The sequence below is a fragment of the Podarcis tiliguerta genome, assembly GCF_965153285.1.
Source record: "Podarcis tiliguerta genome assembly, chromosome: 7".
In the NCBI taxonomy this organism is placed as follows: domain Eukaryota; kingdom Metazoa; phylum Chordata; class Lepidosauria; order Squamata; family Lacertidae; genus Podarcis; species Podarcis tiliguerta.
This window is the reverse complement of record NC_139540.1, coordinates 83,900,159-83,922,727: the sequence shown is the minus strand read 5'-3', so window position 1 is coordinate 83,922,727 and position 22,569 is coordinate 83,900,159. Positions and strand designations below refer to the sequence as shown.

Here is a 22,569-nt window from a genome sequence, read left to right as displayed (position 1 = left end):
ATAACCCAGAGATGCATGTTAAATAAAAGGACACATTCTACACATGTAAAAAAATGCTGATTCCCAGACCATCCACGAGCCAGATGAGAAGGTGATTGGGCCGGATCCGGCCCCCGGGCCTTAGGTTGCTTACTCCTGCTTTAACCTCAGCATAAGAGGACATGGGTGAGTCCCTTTAATGAGTTGAGTAAAAGGGCACATTGGAAGTGAAACTGATGTGATTGGATCTCCCACCTTTTTTACCCTTTAATGCAGCTGTGGGAGCTTCACATTTGTTTGGACTAGTGGTGCTGGAGGGGTGAGGGAGAGGTTGAGCCCTCCCACAAAGTGACTCTTAGCCCTGCAGCAGAAAAACACAGTGGAATTAATTGGTGTGTATGTGATGGAAAAACAGTATGAGAAAAAGTTTAACACCCCCACCTGTTCTGCTTCAGTAAAATCTGCTTTCTGATGAACTTTCTATTGCCGCCCCCCCCCCCAGTGGAAAAATGCAGGTGTACTATATTTATTTCCTGATATAGGCTAAATAGCTGCTTGCTATGGTGAATGAACTATATTGCAAAAACAGTGCTGCTGGTCTGATAAAAATGAGAGCCTTTGTGGTTGCTTCAGTTAAAAATAAAGCGAAGCTGGAAGGGCTGGCCTCCTTGCATTCTGGTTGCTTTTGAGGGGTTGCTTTTCGAGTGGGGAGAGGTGGCAGGGATTGCTTCTCTGCTCACCTAGTGGTCCATCCTCTTTGCTTGCTTGCTGCCTGCCAGCCATGTGGAGCTGGGGGTGTCCACTTGCTTCACCCCTTGAAGGGGTTCTGCGTGGAATTGGGAGAGATGCACTTGAGCCGAGAGATGAGAAATGCATGTGTAGTGTTGTGTTTGTATGAGAGAGAGCTGGAAGGGGGAGAGTCATGCATATGGTCTGTGAGAGACTGAGATACGTATGTGAGCAAGAAGTACAGATGAATGTGTGCATTGAGAGAGGGAAAGATGCACTTGGGCAGAGAGGGAGAGGCATTTGTGTAATGTATGTGTGAGAGATGGTTCTCTCTCTCTCTCTCTCTCTCTCTCTGTGTGTGTGTGTGTGTGTGAGAGAGAGAGAGAGAGAGAGAGGGGGGGGTGTGGCCTCCTTGTTTATTTTTCCTAATAGTGTGAAATAATTGCCATGTGATCTCCACAAGCAGGACGTAGCTTATTTCCCACAATAAGCATGAGGTCTGGAAGGGGGAAACAGCAGTGCGTGTACTGGCTCTAATTGTGCTTTGCCCCAACGGCAGTCATTTTGTGACAGGCACTTCCCCCAAATTCAAAATGTGCCCACTGCTCCAAAAACTTGGGCGACCCCTGCATTAATGTATCTCTGTGTCACATCTTTATTGGTCCATGGTAGTTAGCAGTTTTCACAGGGACGCGGGTGGCGCTGTGGGTAAAAGCCTCAGCAGCTAGGGCTTGCTGATCGAAAGGCCGGCGGTTCGAATCCCCGCGGCGGGGTGCGCTCCTGTTGTTCGGTCCCAGCGCCTGCCAACCTAGCAGTTCGAAAGCACTCCCAGGTGCAAGTAGATAAATAGGGACCGATTACCAGCGGGAAGGTAAACGGCGTTCCGTGTGCTGCGCTGGCTCGCCAGATGCAGCTTGTCATGCTGGCCACGTGACCCGGAAGTGTCTCCGGACAGCGCTGGCCCCCGGCCTCTTGAGTGAGATGGGCGCACAACCCTAGAGTCTGTCAAGACTGGCCCGTACGGGCAGGGGTACCTTTACCTTTACCTTTTTAGTTAGCAGTTTGAAACCCTGTCTCTCCCCCTCCCCATTCTGAGAATTGATTCTTATCCTGGCACATGAGGATTCGTTTCTGATTTTCTGAGCAATAATGTAGTGTTAGGTCAAACTTTGTTGATTTGGTGCTTTGTAGCAGTGATGGTGTTGTTGTTCCACTTTTGTTAACATGTTTGGATCAGTTGTCCCCTCTGTAAGCAGGTGTGTTCTATAAGGCACACCTGCACAATTATCTGCTTTGCCACAAAGACAAGATAAGCAGAGAGTTTACAGGTTTTGGTTGTTCTTTATTAATTGGGCATGCCTCCCACAGTTATACTAAGAATTACCTTGAGGTGGTACAGATGGGTACATACCTACCTAGGCTCTCTTTACTTTTTTTCAACCTTCACCTTTGAAGTCAGTAGTGAAAGAGCAGCATTTAGCTCAGAATAAGTTATTGTGTGTATTTATACATAATATACATTGCTCAATCTTTTCAATATTTAGGACTTTAGAAATTCACACTGACTCTTTGTGCTGCATATATTTTTCTGGGCTTTTGACCAGTCTGAAATAAACCTCCCACTTTTAACGCGCTCAGGAGCATACACCTGAGTAAATAGAGCCTGTGTTGTTGGTTATTTGTAAATTTTCCAAAACCTATTTGTAGCCATATGAAGGGTGATGGTTTATGTACAACACATAGATGAATGTAAGCAAATTTGAGAGGAATTCATTTCTGAATTTTATAACTTTGAATCCTAGGGAATGTGTAGAATATGTAAAGAGTTTCAACATACCCCTCCTGGTGTTAGGAGGAGGTGGCTACACAGTTCGCAATGTGGCCCGGTGCTGGTGAGTCTTCTGGAAGCTTTTGTTGATAATGGGTTGGGGCTTCACCTTCCTTGGATATAAAATGGCACAGGTTTGTGTCATGTGAAGACTTCACTGTAGTCTGCCTTTCATTTTAGGACTTATGAAACATCATTACTTGTAGATGAAGCAATTAGTGAGGAGCTTCCATATAGTGGTAAGTTGAGGACCTACATGTTCAAACGTCCCTGATGTCACTTGTAGCATATTTAGTTTCCCCAAGTTTTTAGTATCTAGATAACTTAGGGGGATACTTCCAAAGCAATGACAAGGCTTCGTGGAGTAGCTGCTGCCACCTGTAGAACCTTGTTGCATGTGCTGGCCAGGGCAGGTGTGGTGTGCAGAGGAAAATGTCAGCTCACTATATTGGTGTCCACGTCCTGGTTGGGCCCATTGTTATCATGTGGCAGCAGCCCGGCTGATTTGGGTTCTAGCCCACCTCTACCCTGAAACACTCCATTTTGGAAGTTGCTCTTGGCTGCTGCTAGCAATGCTGCCAGTGGTAGCTTGTGCCCCTTGTTATGGCAGATACAGTGGGGAACCTCTTGCTGGTGGAACTGCCCTGCCAACAAGGGCAGTGTCTCTGGGTTGGGCTGGGTGCAGGGATATCTCCACCTCATCCCAATTCTCCAGCATGATTTGTTGGGGGTTGGGGTTGGTTAATCTGTAATTCGCCAACAGCATCTTTCAGATTGTTTCAAAATATAAGGGTTAAGCAGACTTACGTGGTGGAGGTGGCAACCAACCTTTGGCAAACTGATGCACAGATCATCCTGACACCCTGGCACCAGCAAGAGCACTTTATTTGTAATTTAACAGATTCCAGAGGGTCTGCATACACTTCTAAGAGTAATCTTTGTTCCTTGATCTCGCTCTATCTTGGAAGATAGACATTCCGATGTGCCTGCAAAGGGGAGGGAAGTGCCTGGCTCTATGTTGTGAGACAGGTAAACCCCCAAGGAAAGGAATTCAAAGGGGCCACGTGCCTGATACTGCCTTGAGAGAGAGCTATTTGTATTGGCAGAAATGACTGGCAGAATCAGAGACCAGGGAGAAGAGACGGTGGAAGAAGATTGGAAGAAATTTAAAGACTATTTACAGAAATATTATAAGATCAATGAATGTTAGAATGAGATCGGATTGAACGTAAAAGGTTATTAGTAAAAAAGTGTAAAATTAAAAGACTGAACATATTAAGACATTAAGGAGATTAAGATATATTAAGATATTAAAATTAAGATAAAGATTAGTTAAGATAGAGGGAAGGGATTTGCTGATTAAATATATGAATTGGAATACAGAGGGGAGGTGTGGGGAAGTCTGGGAAATAAATAAATGCAAGGAATACTATGAAGATGGAATTGTTTTTATTTGCTTTTTTCTTCTTTTTTTCTCTTTTGTGTTGCTGTTTTTGTTGTTGTGTATTTTTGTATTCTTTTTTTTTATGTAAAAACCTTAATAAAAATATTATTTAAAAAAAAAGAGAGAGAGAGCTATTTGTCTGCGTCTTTCTCCATAGCAGAGAACGACTGGCAGGCGAGGAGAGAGAGAAAGATAGCGCCGAAAGGATCTTGGAAGTTGTTTCTCCGAGCTCACATGCCCCCTTCTACCCCATTTTCCTATCTCTGCGCTTTCCTGGTTTCTCCGGCTGCTGCGGGCGAGGGAGCCGAGGGGGCGTGGCTGCGTCTCACGTGCGACGTCGTCGCCGCCGCGGTGGGCGGGGCGCCCGTTTCCTGGGAGGCGGGCCGGCGCGCGGAGCAGCCACTGTGACGGAGGGCGGAGCCCGGCTGAGGCGGAGCTCGGCAGGCGCGGCTGCCCGGCCGTTGAGAGGTCCCGTCGGGTGGGCGTCGAGCGCCGTCGCTGTCAGGAGCCGCTCGCCCGCCTCGCTCGCTCCTTGACTGACTGACTGACTGACTGCGCCGGGAGAGGAGAGCCGAGCTGCCCCCGTCCTGGTCGCGGCGGCGGCGGCGAGGGGCGGACTTCGCGCCCCGCCATGGAGGGCGGCGGCGGCGGCAGCGGGGGACCCTCGCGCGGGACCGGCCGCGAGAGGAAGAAGAGCAAGGTCCCCGCCGACGAGGCCCCCGCGACGGCCGTGCCTGGAGGAAACCCCGGAGGAGGAGGAGGCGTGAACTGCCATTTCTTACTTTTTTAGAATCAGTAGGCGAACTTCAGAAAGTCAAGTAAATAATGAGTGGTGGTTAAGAACACAGTGTAACTCAGCTCTATGTTACAATTGCTCAAGAAGCCAGACCATTCTTCAGTTTGCAGTTGAGAACAGACACAAAAGGGAAGAAAATGGAATAGGAATGGAGGTGGATATGGGAAGTCATGGGATAAATGTTTTAATTGAGACTTGAGCCAGCCCAACGAATATATGGTGCAAGAATTTTCCAGGGGCTGGGAATAGGGGAAGAGAGATGAAAGAGAGAGTGAGCTCTTCAGATTAGAATCAAGTTGGTATTATTACTATTAATAATAATAATAATATTTTTGTTACTGTGGCGTTTGCCTGTTCGTTTGAAAATGTCTGTACAGGGGGAGAGAAAGGGTTAATATGTAGACCAGTTGGAAAGCCAGAGGCAGAGCCTACCTGTTTATAAAAGTGCTTAGCCCCAGGTTTTGGTTGTGGGTATTTGGTTGGTTTTAGTGTGTTGGTTGGTTGGGAAAGGCAGTTGGAAAAGCCGTTGGCAGACAGTTGGAAATAGAGAGACAGTGCAGTTGGTTCTTGTGTGAGAGGAGGTAGAAGAGATAGAGACAGGATAAAATAAGACTAAGAAGGTAAAGAGTAATTCAGTTAAAGTTTATTTGTGTCTGCAATAAACTACACTCTTTGTTAACTTAAGAACCTGACTGAGACCAAGTTTTACTGGGGAGGACCTGGTTGGTGGCAGCGGATTAGTGGTGTACGGGTCAATAGTCTGTGAGACGACCGGGGGGCTCTGTACAAACTCCACTGTTATCCTTTTTAAAACAAATAAAACAATCCAAAATAGAACATTTGTAGAAGAAAATCAAATATAAAGTGTACTTTCAAAGCAACAGTGCTAGCAGGAAACTAAAATATTATCTTAAAGATTTCAAATATAGAATGCACGATTAACAGAACAAAGTTAACACACAAACAAAAAACTTAAACATTTCAAAATAAAACACTACTAAAGGAGATCAAATATAAAAGACACATTTGAAACTGCATCATTGTCAAATAAATAAACTACTACCTTAAACATTAAACATTGCTGCTGCTGCTGTTGCTGCTCAAGCTGGTTCATTGCCTCCAGTGTGATTTCTCTCAGTTGAGATGCTCCCCTTCTTAAATTTGCACACTTATGGGATCTTCCCCACATCACTTTTGCACATGTCAGCTTGGTTAGACAGTTGCATTACTCTCCTCCTGTGGCATTGGCAACCTTTCTGTATGTGCATGCACTCAATGGGTGTGTGTCCCCCTTTTTTTTAGTTTGGAATTAAGACGATGCTTGAAATGGAGGAGGGGATCCTGCTTTTGGCAAGAGCCGTTGACCCCAAAGTCCCATCCATGATGATTGATGCTATCATGCTACTGTCTGCCCTCTGCATTCTGCCTCAGCCTGTGGATATGTAAGTAACTATGGGTGATTTATCTTTTGGTTTAGTTGTATTTCATAGGTGGGCAGTCTAGCACTTGGGATCCTTTTCAAAATACATTAAAAACTGGAAGGCTACATCTAAATGGCAAGTTCTAATGTGCATGTAATCTGTACAACGGCCTGAAGCCTAAGAAGCACAGGCTGAACAAAGCTTGTGAAAGGTTTGGGGTCATCCCCACTTTGAAGCCCCACATCTTACTTCATATTGCTTAGGAGGGTTTTTGGTCCCCTGGATCCAAGGCAACATTGGTTCTTAACAGTTTTTAGAAATTTTAATATAGTAGATGCACAATTTATCAAACTCTTACATAGTTTCCTGTTGCGAGCGTATGGAAGTCAGACTGCCATCTCTAAAGCACCTGGGAGTGCATCTCATTGAACTCATTGGGACTAGCAAGTAGACATGGCTAGCATTGCACTGTCAGATAATCTGTTACTGATTTGTTTTCCTTACTCTTACATAGGCATGAGCATGTTCTGGTGGCACTGACACAACGAGCAGAAATGGATGAAGTGGAACGATTCAAACCCATCTTGGATGGGCTGAAGAGTGACACCTCAGTGGCATTAAAGGTAACAAGTGGGGCCTGCAGCAAAAAAGATTTTTCTGTACTTCTGCAGACCTCAAGCTTCTGCTGATACATCTTTATTATTGCTCAGTCCTCATTTTGTCCATATAGCCACTGGTACTTATGTCTTGAATTTGCTACTTATTATACCAGCATCTTGGACTCTTTTGTGCTGCTTTGGTTTTTGTTTTTATTTAATCATTTTTTTCAATATAACCAACAACCACAAAAAACACATAAAACAAAAACCGCAAGAACACTTATAACACAATTTAATGTTTCAAATTTGAGTACTGATATACCTATGACTACACCTTTTTAACAATATTTCCCCACCTCTCATCCCCCTACTTCCCACCACCGTCCGCCTTATCGCTTAAATATTCCTTCCAGATTTCTTCATATTTATTCATTCTTAATTTGTGTCGACATGCAATTCTTTCGTATGTAGCTAGTCTGTCCATATTATCAATCCATGTGCTCTATGGCATCTTTTTGCGGCACTTCCAATTCATCAGAACAAATTTTTTTGCTTCTAATATGGCATGGTACATCAAATTTTTTTTACTCCTTGTAATCTCCCACGTTTCCAGTATATAATTTAGAATTAAATTCAATTCCCCCAAATAACAATTTCTTTTTGTTACTCTTGCTATATATATCTTCACCTTGCACCAAAATGATCTTATCATCGCGCAGTTAATCATCATATGTACTAAGTTTGCATTTTTACTTCCACATCTCCAGCAGTTGTCTGCATTTATTTTCTTCTGGTAAACTTTTGCTGGAGTCCAGTGCACTCTCAATATTATTTTCTGCTAAATAAGTCTTAGTCTTAGATCCATAGATTCTATTTCAGTTTATTTTATACTTGACTCCCATATATCATCTGTTATCTGTACCCCTAACCCTTCACTCCATTTTTGTCTATCGTATTCTAAATCATATTTCTTCCAGTTGAGTAGGGTTTTATATAGTGCGAGCGTAGAGTTTTTTGTTTTTGTTGCAGAAATTAAATCTTGTAGCAGCATGGGTGTTTCCGATGTTGCTATAGCGTCAGGACCAAACTGCCTTTCCAACATATGTTTCAATTGGATGTATTGCCATTGTGTTTCACTGGTTAACCCATACTTTACTTGCAAAGTCTTATATTCCACAAATTTGTAATTTTCATAAATTAATTGATTCAATGTCAAAATACCTTTTTTCATCCAATTTTGCCAAATTATTACTTAATTTCCAATTTTTAATTTTGGGTTGGCCCATATTGTTAATTTCTCATGTTGGTAGGGGTCATCCTTATTATTTTTATTTATATTCATCCAAATTTGTATAGGTGCATTAATAGTCTCCAGAATAATAGGATATTTCATAAAATTAGAGCCGAGTTTAGTCCACCGTTCAAGAGGTTCAAAGAAACTATATTTGACAGTAGCCCAATTGGGATTCCTGCTAGCTCTCCAATCATTAGTCTTACTCAGCAGGTAGGCCTGGTGATATAGTTCCAGATTTGGGAGACCAAAGCCATCTTCCTTAGTTGGAAGTTGCATTTTATGTAGTGATATTTTTGGTGGTTTTGTACCCCACAGGCACAATCTAAATAGTTGATTTATTTTTTGGAAGTAAAATTTGGGAATATGTATTGGTAATCTTCTAAGAATGTATAAAAGCTTTGGAACAACATTCATTTTGAGGACATTAACATTTCCCCAAAGGGAAAGGTTTAGAGGTCCCCACCTTTCAATATCAAAAGTAATCTCATTTATAATTTGATTCAAATTTAATTTTACAATTTGGTCTATATCTAATGAAATCATTATACCCAAGTATTTAATAAAGTCTTTGCACATCCAAAATTGATGGTTTCTATACAATGTAGCCCTTGGCCCAATTGGTAAAATCTCTGATTTTGTCCAATTTATAGAATATCCCGATATTCTGCCAAAGGTTTTTATTTTCTCCATAATTTTGGGAATTGTATCTTCTGGTTTTGTAATAAATAAAAGGATATCATCCACAAATAATACAATTTTGTTATTATCTTTGTTGTGTTTTACACCCTTGATATGCTCATCCTGAATTATTGTTCTTGTTAATGGTTCCAGGCACAGATTAAATAATAACGGAGAAAGAGGACATCCTTGTCTCGTTCCTCGATTTAAACTAATCAAATTTGAAATTCTTCCATTTGTAACAATCCGGGACGTTGGGTTTTTATAATTCATTTTAATCCAATTACAGTCTTCTATGGGGAAACCAAATTTACGTAACACAAACCCTATGAATTCTTTATATATTCTGTCAAAAGCTTTTTCTGCATACATCTGGGGCCAGAAATTTATACTGTGCACCGATCATTCACCTTTGCTTTGGCTAAGGATGATGAGAACTAATAGCAAACTGATGAGGTGGGCCCTGTTGCTGCAGGACTTCAGTTTCACCATGAGAAGCATGAAAGGGTCCCTGAACATTGTGGCCGATGCTTTATCAAGAGATCCGATGGTGAAGGTTAACCATGGTCAGTTAATAATTTTTCCTGTAGATAACTGAGTTGTTTTAAATGCCTAATGCAGTTTGATCAGGAGTGTAACTCTGTTCAGTTATCCCTCCTGATCAAACTTCTTTAAGGGGGGGGGGGAGTGGTGTTTGCCTGTTCGTTTGAAAATGTCTGTACAGGGGGAGAAAAAGGGTTAATATGTAGACCAATAGGAAAGCCGGAGGTGGAGCCTACCTGTTTATAAAAGGGTTTAGCCTGAGGTTTGGGTTGTGGGTATTTGGTTGGTTTTAGTGGGTTGGTTGGTTGGGAAAGGCAGTTGGAAAAGCAGTTGGCAGACAGTTGGAAATAGACAGTGCAGTTGGTTCTTGTGTGAGGGGAGGTAGAAGAGATAGAGGCAGGATAAAATAAGACTAAGAAGGTAAAGAGTAACAACGTTTGGAATGCAGTTAAAGTTTGTTTGTGTCTGCAATAAACTACACTCTTTGTTAACTTAAGAACCTGACTGAGACCAAGTGATTTACTGGGGAGGACCTAGTTGGTGGCAGCGGATTAGTGGTGTACGGGTCAATAGTCCATCAGATGACCGGGGGCTCCGTATGAATGCCACAGCAGCCCTTTAAAAATATGAAAACAGGGCAAACATATGCTCCCTGTGCATTTATTTATTCACCTCTGATCAATTGTTCGCTTTGGGGAATATGTATATACAGTGATACCTCGGGTAAAGTACTTAATTTGTTCTGGATGTCTGTTCTTAACCTGAAACTGCTCTTAACCTGATGCACCACTTTAGCTAATGGGGCCTCCTGCTGCTGCCGTGCCGCCGGAGCACAATTTCTGTTCTCATCCTGAAGCAAAGTTCTTAACCCGAGGTACTATTTCTGGGTTAGCGGAGTCTGTAACCTGAAGCGTCTGTAACCTGAAGTGTCTGTAACCTGAAGCGTGTGTAACCCGAGGTACCACTGTATATTAATTGTTAAGTAGCCAGGTCCTAAGAGCAGAGTTGAATGCCTCATAGCTCTTATCTCTTTCCTACCCATAATATGGCATCTGCTGGTCAGGATGTCCAGCTTGCCTCTTTGGAAACAAGCTCTCACCTGGCTGGATTTTGAATTTTGTGCCATGTTGACTTCAGCTGGCAGATGAGAGTCCTCCTTTTGTTGAATGTTGGAAAGGACATGTTGAATATAAACTAAATGTTATGTTATTTTTTAACACTTGCTATATGTAGCCCACGTGTGTTTCTTTCAAACTTTGTCCTCTCTCAAATTACCCTGTTACTTCCCTTAATACACTTCCTTTCTCCTTTATAATATATTGGGAATTAAATTGTTTATTGAACAGAGATGAATAACTGGCTTTGTTTTTGGCTTCACTTTCATAAATATTTAGATTTGATTCCAATGATTTCAAGTTCACTGCCTGGATCATAAATGAATCTGAGAGTCAGATTTGATGTTACCATTGGGAAAGCCACAACTAAAAAAAAAAAGCAGTAGGGATGGGTCCCAGCATTAAAGCTCCCAGCATTTTCCTGATTTAAAAAACTTCCATGATGCCCACAGGGCAAAATCTAGAGATGCGTAGCTGCATGTTTTGCTGCCTAGGGCAAAAAGGGAAGGAGAATTTTCATCAGGAAAATGGCACATGTCCCAGTGGTGATCCAAATCATTTGAGGTTTCTACGCAGCGGCTGGATGGTCATCTGTTATAGATGCTTTAATTGAGATTCCTGCATAGCAGGGGGTTGGACTCGATGACCAGTTCTATGATTTTGTGAAGTTCAGATGTCCAACTGAGAAGAGTGAAGTGTGTTCTTAACTGCCTCAGGATCCTGAGGGCCAGCTGGAATGTGCAGTCTTGAGACATTTCCTCAGAGTTTCACCCAGTCACCATCACCACCCCAGAAGTGGCTTACCGCATTACCTTCACCAATCTTCAAGCAGTTGTGGCTAATTTACTTGTCTCCAGTACGGTATGAACAAACCTCTGGCTCCCCTATCTACCGTGCACATTAATCAGCTCTGTTCCAGATAACTCAGCATAAACAAACTCTCTTGCTCTCTGTTGTACAAAATTCATTTATTCCAAGTGGCAGTATGAATATTGCTGGAAATGCTCAGGATTTCCTTACCTTTTCAAGAACATTTATTCCCTGTGCAGGCCTGTCTAAACAGAAATATATGGCCACGCCATCCAAATTTTGCACCATGAACAGCTGAAGTCTGTGACATGTTCAGATTATCACAGGACATACTCAGCCACCTATTTGACTTCTATGATTTCATTCAGGCATTGCACATAGGCAGGCAAGAGTATAATCTTAGCATGAGGGCTAGAAACTTGTAAAAATGAAAGCTGAGGTTCCCAGGAACCTGAATCCTGCACGCAGCACCACATTCTGCATGTGGATATGAGCTGGAGCTGAGGGGGGCACCACTTTTGCCTTAGTAAATATCATCCCACATTGCTTTACACCACGCCTCCTCTCTAGAAGTGGCTGGGAACTCTAAGGATAAAATAGTTCGAGAGGAGAAGAGGATTTCTTAATGCAATGCTTCCAGGCAGGGTATTTGGTTCTACCCATCACAGGCAGAGACGTGATGCAGACCAACAGCCTCCCGCGACTCATGTCATGCTCAGGACTGCACTGAGCCTAGTTCCAGTTTAAGGGATCTCAGTCCTCAGATCCCGTGACCCTTCCAGCTGTGCCTGGGCCCCATCCTGGGGGTTCTGCTTCCCCACTGTGGCAGGTGCCTGGCACTCATTCTTCCGGAGGATGGCAGAACTCAGCTCCTGCATGAGTTTGTCACTGATGGACAAGTCTGCCTGGAAGCTTTTCTTCCTGGGGGCACCAGCTTGAGGCTCCTCTCCCATTGGAGGTTCTGGAGGGGAGGCAGGTGCCTCTATTGATTGCCCCTGTTCCCAGTCTGGGGCAGGCGGCCCTTGAGGCAACTCAGTCATTCTCTCTACAGCGGCACTTGGGGCCACACTGTGTCCTGGGAGCTTGTCTGGGAGGAGGTCCTTCCCCTCCTCCAGCCTGAGGGTCCTCTCAAAGCAGCATCCTTTTGCCACGTTGATTCCAGATGTCCTGGGGGCTGGGCAGGGGGGCAGTGAGCTGGATACTGCCTGCTCTGAGCATGGAACTGGCTTTTTGGTTCGGTCCACGGGAGGCAGCAGGGACTGTTGGAGCTCCAGAAATCCCAAGTCGGCAAAGTTTCCCACCTCCTCATAGACAGGCTCAGACTCAGCCGCCTCCTGCTGCTCCTCTAGTGAATCCTGATGCATTTTCATTGGCTGTGAGGAGTCAAGGCAAAAGGAGGCCATTAATGGATTTGCCATTGCTTGGGCTCGCGGCAGAAAGAAACATTCCACAATTGTTCTGAGCAGGGGTTGCCTGTCCTGTTTTTCCGCCTGAGGCAAAACAGGAAGGTGCCATCTCCACCACTGCTGAGCCTCATTTACGGGGGTTGTGCAGCGGTTTCCAGCAAAATCTCACCGGAAGCCACTGTTGCTTCTGCAGTGGTAGTGGCAACAGGAGCAGGTGGGACACCCATGGGGACACTGCCTCATGAGATTCTGCCACTGAGGTGGCTGCCTCAGTCTGCCTCAAGGTTGGGTTGGCCCTGGTTCTGCAATTTTAGGTCTCCACAGCCTGGACCAATAACCTAATTGCCTGAGGCTCAGGCCTAGTCTAGGAAGCTACCCAGGACTATGTGTGCAATCACACAAATCCTAGAAGTCTGGCTTCCTGCCCTGGTTTGGCTCTGACACTGCAGGTGTGAGTGTCTAATAGGCCTCAACCAGAAGTCAAGGCCCAGGCTGCCACCCTTCCTTCTCCTTGCCATAGCAGACGGCAGTCCTGGGTGAGGCTAGAGGCAACTAAGCTTGTCAGTGGCTCACACTTTGTTTGGCATGCATGGGCAATGTTCAAGTTTTCTGAAAAGGCTCAGGGGAGACAGCTTGGCTATTCTCCATTCTGGGATGGCCCAGATCCAACCGGGTTTGAAAGAGGGAGCGCTTGCCCACTCCACAGACATTCTGCAGCACCACGGCCCGGATTCCTCCTTGGCTTGGAGCCGAGATGCATAAAACGGTGAATGAAAATGGATCAGAGGAAGATCAAGCCAAAGAATGCACAGAACCTTTGAAGGAAAATACCGATCAAGGTCTGCCAGAATGTGAGAGTGGAATAGTCAAGCGGGAGGCAACAGATGATGAAATGGAGGGGACCTCTTTCATTATTGTTTGCTTCCTGCTTTTGCTTTTTCTCTTTTTTTCTTTTATCTACTACGCTTTTGCTTTGTTTTTTGTTTGATGTCCTCTTCTCTGGGTTAATGAGGGTACACACAGGAAGGTGATGGCTGGCTGATGAAAGACCCTGTGCGAGAGGCAGAGAAGGGAAGGTCTCCCAGGGTGGGAGAAGAAGAAAGGGAAGCTCCCAGGTGAGAGCTGGGAGGGTTCACCCTGTTCTGTGTGAGACAAGGGTTCAAGATCTACCTCTGAGAGAAAGCTTTGTATTTCCCCCCTCTATTAACAGTGTAAGGGATACAGGATAAGTATGTAATACTGTAAATGCATAGGTACTTACAAAAAACATGGACAGTGTCCTTCGTGTGTGCAGGCGGTGCTGCAAACAAGAGGAATAAAAGTGGTCAGATGATGCAATTCACACCCCAAGCAGACAAGAAGGAAGAGCAGATTAATCAGTCTTGGTTATGACTTGGAAAGCTTAGCAGAGATCCAGAGGCTGGGGTCGCTGGGTTTATTTTTATACCATCTTGTTTTTCCTTTGGAGAAAAAGCAAGAGGGGCAAAGTATGCCTCATCCTCTTCTCAGAAGGTTCTGCTGTTGCTCTTTCTGGGCATGCAGTTTCCACCTACAATCCAGGGCACCGGAAGAATAAGTCATGAGGAGGCCCTCTAGCCCATAAGGTGAAGGGGCTGGTGGCTCCTCAACCAGCTAAGAGATCTGCTCAAGGTGAGCACCAATTCAGATTTATTGGCTGAGAAGAGCTTTCTTAGAAGCAATTCGTTGGTTGCTTCATTGCCAATTGTTCTTCTAAGATAGAGGCCCTGGCTTCATGGACGAGGCTGGGGAGGTTTACTCATGAGCAAAGACAGTGTTCTCAATAAAGCACATTCAGACATCATGTGGGAATTAATTCCTCTTGTATTGAGGAAGTGACTCTCATAACTGCGGCTAAACACAGAAATAGGTCACCCACCAATTACTCTTCCTGGGCTCTGGCACGAACTGTACCACTTCTTAGGACATACAACCAGCAGAGGGAAATGCTTTACATTTGAGCACAGGGATTTTAAAGCTGCTCATGCTTTGCAGCTTGCTCTTGTTTCATGGAAGAGCAGGGCTTCAGCAGGAGCCAGGTCATGCAGCCTTACCAGGGTCTGGTTAGCAGAGAGCATGATGGGATTGGTGCTGTCTCCCCGTAGAGGGATCAGGGGCATGGTGCCAAACTTCTGCTTGGATAGGTCAGAAGACGAGCGCCGACGCAGGATGACCGGGCGGATGCTGTCATGCTAAAGGAAGGGAAGTCAACAACTATTTCTTTATATTACCAGTCACAACGCATTCACTGACGTCATGCCACCCATGACATGCTTCAATGGGGGCATGCGTCTGGTCGTTGGGTCAGACATTCCCTACTCCTAGGTATGGGGCTCTAATGTACCAGTATACAACAAAAGATGTGCATGAGGGCAGCTGGTACCCTGCCTTAATCTGTGCCATTGCTTCAAATGCTTTCTCCCAGCCCAGATCTGGCACTGGAAGTGAGCCGAGTTGTGGAGAAATACATCAAAACATGGCTGCCCCTTCCACATTACATCTGGCTGGTTGCTACATTTTGAGACTGATTTTAGGAGAGAGCCATCCTTTGATATCTCTTGTTTCAGGCCTGCAAGGTTATTTTGCCCTTTTGAGTAGAAGATGCAATGGATATTTTTATTATTATTCTATAAGTGTGTTCTTAGTAATAGATACTAACCGCTTGCAGTGACTACCTGTTCCTTCCTACCAACATGCTTCCTTCACAAGAGGCAGGCAACTACTACTACTACTACTACTACTACTACTATTATTATTATTGTTGTTGTTATTATTAAGTTCAGAAGTTTATTGTTCAATCCAAAGGTCATGACCAACTTGCCGCAATAGTATGAATAAAATATTACAGAACATACATCCATAATATAAGCTGGCATCCATGATGAGAGAAGATACCAGAGACACCAACACGCTTAAATCTACAGTGGTACCTCAGTTTACAGACGCTTCAGGTTCCAGACGCTTCAGGTTACAGACTCCGCTAACCCAGAAATAGTACCTCGGGTTAAGAACTTTGCTTCAGGATGAGAACAGAAATTGTGCCGTGGTGGTGTGGCGACAGCGGGAGGCCCCATTAGCTAAAGTGGTACCTCAGGTTAAGAACAGTTTCAGGTTAAGAACGGACCTCCAGAATGAATTAATTTCTTAACCCGAGGTACCACTGTACCTTGATTTCATATTAAACCACTGAATCACCAAAACAACTTAGATAAAATCGTCATATCTCCTTTTTCCTCTCTTTTTTGCAGCCAGTGCATAGAGGACCACTCTCTATGTTACAAAGCTATTATTGTCACTTAAAAGAAACCAAACCCTTTCTGCTGGGGTGTCCTTGGTTGCTTGTGTGAACAAAGGTTTCAGAAAGTGATATCTTGGGTCTCTATGTAAGGGGCAGGCTGACAGAGAATGAGTGATGTCTTCCACCATAAGTTGGTCACAAATGCAGTCTGTCTGCGTACAGGACTCGGAAATGCAGCATTAACTTATGTGGAATATTTAAAATGCACAAGCCCAGCACCCACCACAATCACACAGGCACCTGCTGTCAGAGGCAAAGATGATCTTTGGTAGAAAGCTTAGCATGCAAAGTTTGCAGCTCCGTTAATGGTTTTTTATTTGGAACGGAGTTCAAAGATTTTCCCTTTTATCGTTGCAGGCAGAAAATGGCTGCGAAGCAAAAACCTGTTATAAAGCAGCGGACTATTTATGGCACTTCTGATTATTTCTATCTGGGTTTCATCATTAACCCTTTAGGGAACTTCACATTAGTAATGAAAGAGTTGCACCTGGAGGAGGCGGCTGCTGCAAAATGTTTAGTAAAAGGAAGCACAGCCAATGTACCTCCCCAACACTAAAAAGGCTATGGATGAAAAAAAGAATAGAGAAGGGGCAACCTCATCCTCTCCTTTTCCCTTTTAATTTGCTGGCTTTTCAACAACATTATTGCTATATTGCACAAGAGTGTGGGTACAAGACACACACAATTCGCCCCATTTCACTGTGCCTTGTAGGAAAGGAAAGCATCCCGTCTTTGCTGGGTGAAAGAGCCACAATTTTTCTTTCCCACCTTCACATTTGCAAAACAGAAGTAGCCATATAGCAAAGAAGGGAGGCATTCATTTTCTGGCCCTCTCATATCATACATTAAACTTCCTACAGGGTTACTGTGATTGAAGGACTCCTCCTACCACTCTGTTGGACGAAAGATTCACACTTGCCCAAAGGGACTTTCCCTCCTCTCTTCTCCCTGTGGCCCCCTCATATCTGTTTCAGAACTTCCCCCAAACCTCTGGAGCAAATTTGGGGAGGGTACTAGGTATGCATGGGGGCAGGAGGAGAGAGGGAAGTCCTGTCATGCAAGCATAAATGCTTGCACATTGGTTTCTAACCATTTTCTCCAACAAATGCACTGAAAATCTGAAACAACTTGTCCTTGGAGTGAAAACAGGTGAGTTTCACCTGAAGAAGGAATAGTTGAGCTTTTTCCTGAGGGTGACCCATGGCAGATCTCCCATCTGAATATATTTTCAGGTAAGACTCTCTTGGGTGTTGTCACCACAAGGGCAGGTCGTTGCCAGATAAAAGGATGAACAATCCAGGAAACGTCTTTGGTGGAGATGACATCACAAATCAGAACAAAACTATCACATCAGTGTTACGGTCAATCACAGATATTTCATTAGCAAACTACTTGAAAGCAATTCCCTATGCATAACTTGGACTGAAGGGAACACTGCATGTTCCTGGCTGAGTGCTTTCTTACACACCTGGGCTTTCAGGATGCTGGTGGTCCAGTCCCACAGATCGGATTGCCCCATGCATGCTAAGTACCTGTGGAACAAACACTCCCTGTTACTGCCAACATTGGTGACTTTTGTCCCACCCTACTCCCTAGCTCAACAGGCAGTGGTGCATTCCCTGGAGCAGCTAAAGGTGGCTGGTGAAGTTTATCCAGGGAAAGGACTCAAAAGAACATCAAAACTGCCCTGTTGGATTGGACCAAAGACCTGCATTCTATTTCCACCAATGGCCAGACAGATGCCTTCTTAAGTTCAATGATAGGGCATGGACCACCCACTGTTCTTTTGTCTTCAGAATTTCAGGGGCTTTGCTGTCTCTGACTATGGAAGTTTCATTCAGCCGCTGCAACTCACAGCCACCGAGATTAGGATTGGAGGATTTGTAATTCCCACTTGAAACGTGTGAGGGAAAGGCTTGCACCTGAATCTCTCCAAGTTTGTCCAGTTATGCTACAACAGATTCCAAAAGGAGGCAGTGAACAGGACAATGTCACCTTCAATTCATGTTTCTTTTCTTCCCTAACGCTGCCTGATGGGCATGGGAGCTGTGAGCAGTAGCCAGACATGGCTGGTCTTAGCCAGTGAACTGCCCTCACGAGTGACGGAAGCAGCCCTTTGGTGCGTCCCTGAGCAACTGCACTCTCAGGCTGAACAGCAGCCTGTAAGAAAGTGGGTGGTAACCACCTGCCATTTTAATATGGACGTGGGATGCCATTTGTGGACTATAGTCACATTCATGCATCAGAGGCAGTCCCATTGTGACAGGCTCTTTCCACCCTGTCCCATGCAGTGCTTGAGATGAGAAAAGCCCTGGGGCAGAGGGAGGAAGGGAGGGAAAGCGGGAGGAATAGCTCATCTCCTCACACTGAAAGAACAAAGCAACATAGAAAGGATACTCACAGTTGCTGCTTTTCTAGAACCAGAGTGAAACCCCACCTGTAGCAGAGATGGATACAGAGTGAGACAATCCCCTGCTGTCATTCATCTGATGTCATAATTACATCAGGCGACTGACGCCTGTCAAAGTTCAAAGGGGGCAGCGCTTCCCAAGCTCCCATGTCATGTAGGACAACAAGTCCAGACAAGGAGGTCTGGTGGTTCAAGTCTGGCCTGCAGGCCAGGCGTCTCCCCCATAACCCCACTACTGTAAATTCAATGGGATCCCGTAGTCACTTACTGTGAAGGGGGCTTCAGCTTTTTTCGAATCCCCATGTAAACCTTGGCCACGTCTAGCATCCATTCCCGCTCTGGCTTAGCACTCTGAGGATAGAGAACCGGAAGGTGCAATCATCATTCCAAAGGCATAAGGCATTATTAGCTTTCCCAAAATATAAAGAAAGGGCAGAACTCTTATCTGCTATTTGGGGTTAATTAACTGGGCAATGGAAGGGGGAGATGCTGCCTTTCTGAGAGAGGTTGGATGGAAAAAGACAAAAAGGAAGTTGGAGAGACAAAGGTGCTCCCTTCTACTAAAAGAGATCTTCAGGGCCCTATGGGTATCCTACAGTTTTGTAAAGGTAAAGGTAAAGGTACCCCTGCCCATACGGGCCAGTCTTGCCAGACTCTAGGGTTGTGCGCTCATCTCACTCTAAAGGCCGGGAGCCAGCGCTGTCCGAAGACACTTCTGGGTCACGTGGCCAGCGTGACAAGCTGCATCTGGCGAGCCAGCGCAGCACACGGAACGCCGTTTACCTTTCCGCTGGTAAGCAGTCCCTATTTATCTACTTGCACCCGGAGGTGCTTTCGAACTGCTAGGTTGGCAGGCGCTGGGACCGAACGACAGGAGCACACCCCGCCGCAGGGATTCGAACCACCGACCTTTCGATCGGCAAGTCCTAGGTGCTGAGGCTTTAACCCACAGTGCCACCCGCGTCAGTTTTGTGGTCTGGGGCAAAAGGATGGAAGGACCACTCCTTGAAATCTGTAATAACGAGAGTCTACCTTTGGGATGAAGGAAGGATTAGTACAGAGGATCATTTAGTCCTTGTGAAATACATGGTGCTTTTTAGCTATTGAGATGGTACCAAGCTCTGAAACTTGGTATACCAAGATAATGGCAGCCAAAAAACCAGTAGCCCTCAATTATTATTAAATCTGTTGGTTGCAAAGCAACTTACAACCAAACCTTAAGAGCGATTATTGCTGGTTTGCCTTAATGGTTGTTTTTTGGAAGTTGTATTGGGCTGCTTTTTACAAGCTAAGGCAGGATGTGACATTTTAAAATAAACAAATGTATTAGTTGGGTTGCTATACCCGTTTCTCTTTCAGTAAAAGCAACTTGCGGTCCCTGATGACAAAGTAGCGCTCCTGAAACTTGTTGCCCAGGAGTTTGGGCAACTCCTCACGGCACTTCAGCAGACCACATTTGGGGCTGTCGCGTTTAGCACCTGCAAGGAAACAGGAACATTGGCAGAGAGGTTTACACCCAGGCAAGGCACTGGTGCCTAACAATGTTCAGGGCGGTGGAATTATGGAGCCAGCACTCAGAGGCCAAATAACAGACAAGTCGTGGCTCCTTTCAGCTTTGAGATTCTGTGATGAATCTGAACGAAGCAGCCTTACGCTGAGTCAAACCAGTGGCCCACCAAGCACAGTGCTCCACTTTGACCGGCAGAAACTCTCCAGGGTCTTGCACAGTGATCGTTCTCATCATTTGCTACCTGAGATCCTTTAACTGGAGAAAGTGAGGATTGAACCTGGGGACTCTGAGTGAAAAGCATATGCTCTACTTCGGAGCTACAGTCCCTCCATAAAATAACTTTGTACAAATATCTGACCCCTTGACACCAGCACTTTTTGTCTCTGATTGGCCACAACTCTGCAGAATTTCAAGCAGAATTTCTCAGTCCTGCTACCCTGGCTAAGAGCCCCAGACTCTAGCGCTATATCGCAAAAGTGAGCAGGGGCTGACTTGCTTGTTTCCAGGGCACCAACAAGCTGGGCTATGTGAGAAGGGCATTCTCACTCACCTGTGAAGAGGCAGCTGCCTTCCCTAATGGGAACCTTCTTCACCAGCAAATAAGCAGAGCTGGGTTTGGTCAGCTTACACCACTGCAGGGCCTGCTCCAAGACCTTCTCCTTGGGATGCAGGGGGCGCTCTGAAAAACAAGGGCCAGAAAGAGTCCAATGCATGTCCAGAGACCAGAGTCAGGGAGCGGGAAGAGCATTTACAAAAATGATTGTTACCAGAGGGTCAAGGATTTTGTGCAAGTTTCATGTGTGTGGCATGAAAACCCTAGGAACATATTCTAAAGCTGTATTTTAATGCAATTATTGTTAAGCAAGTGGTGGGCCTTTTTCATGCAATTATTTTAATAAACAAATAAAAGAATGTCTTGGACACATCTGTGAAGCTCTGAAAAACCTCTACAGCTCTCCTGGCACACGGACCCAACAGAAGGGTATCCATCTGCTTACCTAGTTCCCCATTCTCTAAGACTTCAAAGGTAAGCCAGATGTCCAGGCTGGGCGCCACATTTCGCATCTCCAGCACCTGATTGGACAGCTCTTCTGCTCTCATTACGGGAGACACCTGCGAGGTGATGAGCAAGCACAGTTCAGTCAGCCAACCCAGAGGCAGGAATGTCAGCATGTGGTCAAGTAAAGGTGCAGAGTCTGACATTAGAACATTATACACAACTCTTGCAATCAGTTAATGCATTTCGGCATAGAGTTGGAAATTGGCCATGAAGTACAAGGGCATTTCTATGTCTCTGTTAGAGCTGAGAGCCCCTCCATCCTGCCCAGGGGCAGCTCCGTGGTTCTGGCCACTCCAGTGGATTTCCTCACACAAGCAGCCTTTCATGGGCTGATCTCTCCACCTCTGTGAAAAAAGCCAGTGACCTGAGCCCCATATTACCCAATGACACCAAGGGACAGTGGCTGTTGAGAGGACTGTTGCTCACCTTAAGTGTGACACAGCAGTCAGGGTTCTTCTGCTCTAGGTAAACCTCAAGGATGATATCACCAGCCTGTGAGAGCTGTAGGGAGTAAGGTGAGGGGATAATTCTGTTTAGGCTACTTGTAAAGGGATACCCTTGAAGATAGTGCAGAATGCAGATGTGAGGGTTCTGAGAGGTACGCCCAGAGCAAACCACGCAACACCAGTCCTGCAGAAATTGCACTGGCTGCTGGTTTGCTACCTTGCCCAATTCAAGGTGTAAACTTTGGACTAGAATTCCCTAAATGACTTGGGGCCTAAATACCTGAAGGAGTGCCTTTCCCAAGATCTGCAAGGTCTGTGGAGGAGACCCTTCTGGTGGTACAGCCAATGCGTGTGGTTTGTTGTGTGGGCATGTGGAACAGGGACTTTTCTGTGACAAGATCTTAATGTTCAGCATTTCAGACCACCCACAAACATTGAAGTATTATTTTTACTAGGCTACAGTGAAGATTTGTCTGCAGGGGATGCTAACCACACAGAATCAGGAGCCTTCATGAATCCTCATGGATCCAAGCCCTCGTATAATGTCTCTTGGGCTGCTGTGGTTGCCTACATATCTGCTGGGCAACATGCCAAAAGGATGGGCAAGCGAAACTGCAATACCTGGACATCCCTCCAGGTAGTAATCAAACTGTTCTCCAGGTCCATCTGCAACACCTGGTCTTCCTCTATCTACAGGGCAGGAGAAGCAATGCAGTTAGCATGGATGCAAAAAGGCAGAGGCCTACTGTGAAGTAACAGGGAGAGCAGTTGGGTGAAGAGGCAGGCAACTCACATTGAAGATAGGAACATAGTTGTCAATCAGTTCCTCCATCACCTTGACTTCATGTTCCCCTGTTCCATCCGTTTGGAAGAGGCTGGGTGCAAAGAGCAGAGCCAGGTTTTTGGTGGTCATCTGGTTGAGGTCAGCACATTTCTGAACCCTGCGATATCAAATGAGAGAAGGCCGTGAGTACCTGCAGGAGTGAGCGGAGGCGCTTCCATGGCTGGCACTCTTCCAAGCAAGGAGCATTCTGGTAGCCATGTTTGCATATATCCACCAATCTCCCCCATGTGCAGACGTGGCTGCTTCCCTTCTATCTCCTATATCTCTGATGTCCTTCCTCCACAGGTGGATCAGAAGGCTGCATGCAGTATCTTCTTTACTTTGACACTTTCCCATCTCTC

At 45.3% G+C, this 22,569-nt stretch overlaps 3 protein-coding genes across 7 annotated transcripts in view; 1 reads left to right on the top strand and 2 right to left on the bottom strand.

The window, feature by feature from the left end:
• Positions 1–5,882, bottom strand: part of FCHSD1 (FCH and double SH3 domains 1) — a 31,305-nt gene extending 25,423 nt beyond the window's left edge. Inside the window, exon 1 of the mRNA XM_083448697.1 lies at positions 5,840–5,882. Within this exon, the coding sequence (XP_083304823.1) occupies positions 5,840–5,848 (9 nt within the window). The 5' untranslated portion in view covers positions 5,849–5,882. The remainder of the gene's footprint in view (positions 1–5,839) is intronic.
• On the top strand, positions 137–7,462 carry LOC310681237 (protein diaphanous homolog 1-like). 2 transcript variants are annotated; one of them, XM_083448867.1, is made up of 5 exons: positions 137–165; positions 2,511–2,600; positions 2,717–2,775; positions 6,079–6,218; positions 6,712–7,462. In XM_083448867.1, exons 3-5 carry the CDS (start codon positions 2,743–2,745, stop codon positions 6,884–6,886), a joined length of 348 nt encoding a protein of 115 aa, XP_083304993.1. In that variant the 5' UTR covers positions 137–165; positions 2,511–2,600; positions 2,717–2,742; the 3' UTR covers positions 6,887–7,462. The 2 variants fall into 2 exon arrangements, 1 of the variants encoding a protein (XP_083304993.1); XR_014513154.1 differs by lacking the exons at positions 137–165; positions 2,511–2,600; positions 2,717–2,775 and adding an exon at positions 4,427–5,396.
• Positions 7,463–11,377: 3,915 nt separating this feature from the next.
• Positions 11,378–22,569, bottom strand: part of ARAP3 (ArfGAP with RhoGAP domain, ankyrin repeat and PH domain 3) — a 38,515-nt gene continuing 27,323 nt past the window's right edge. For all 4 annotated transcript variants that reach the window (XM_083448530.1, XM_083448532.1, XM_083448529.1 and 1 more), the window contains exons 23-34: positions 22,178–22,325; positions 22,006–22,074; positions 21,365–21,439; positions 20,877–20,991; positions 20,429–20,557; positions 19,713–19,846; positions 18,637–18,719; positions 18,360–18,395; positions 17,427–17,490; positions 14,715–14,852; positions 13,904–13,942; positions 11,378–12,609 (exon numbers count right to left, since the gene is read on the bottom strand). In XM_083448530.1, coding sequence (XP_083304656.1) covers positions 11,980–12,609; positions 13,904–13,942; positions 14,715–14,852; positions 17,427–17,490; positions 18,360–18,395; positions 18,637–18,719; positions 19,713–19,846; positions 20,429–20,557; positions 20,877–20,991; positions 21,365–21,439; positions 22,006–22,074; positions 22,178–22,325 — 1,660 coding nt within the window. In that variant the 3' untranslated portion in view covers positions 11,378–11,979. The remainder of the gene's footprint in view (positions 12,610–13,903; positions 13,943–14,714; positions 14,853–17,426; positions 17,491–18,359; positions 18,396–18,636; positions 18,720–19,712; positions 19,847–20,428; positions 20,558–20,876; positions 20,992–21,364; positions 21,440–22,005; positions 22,075–22,177; positions 22,326–22,569) is intronic.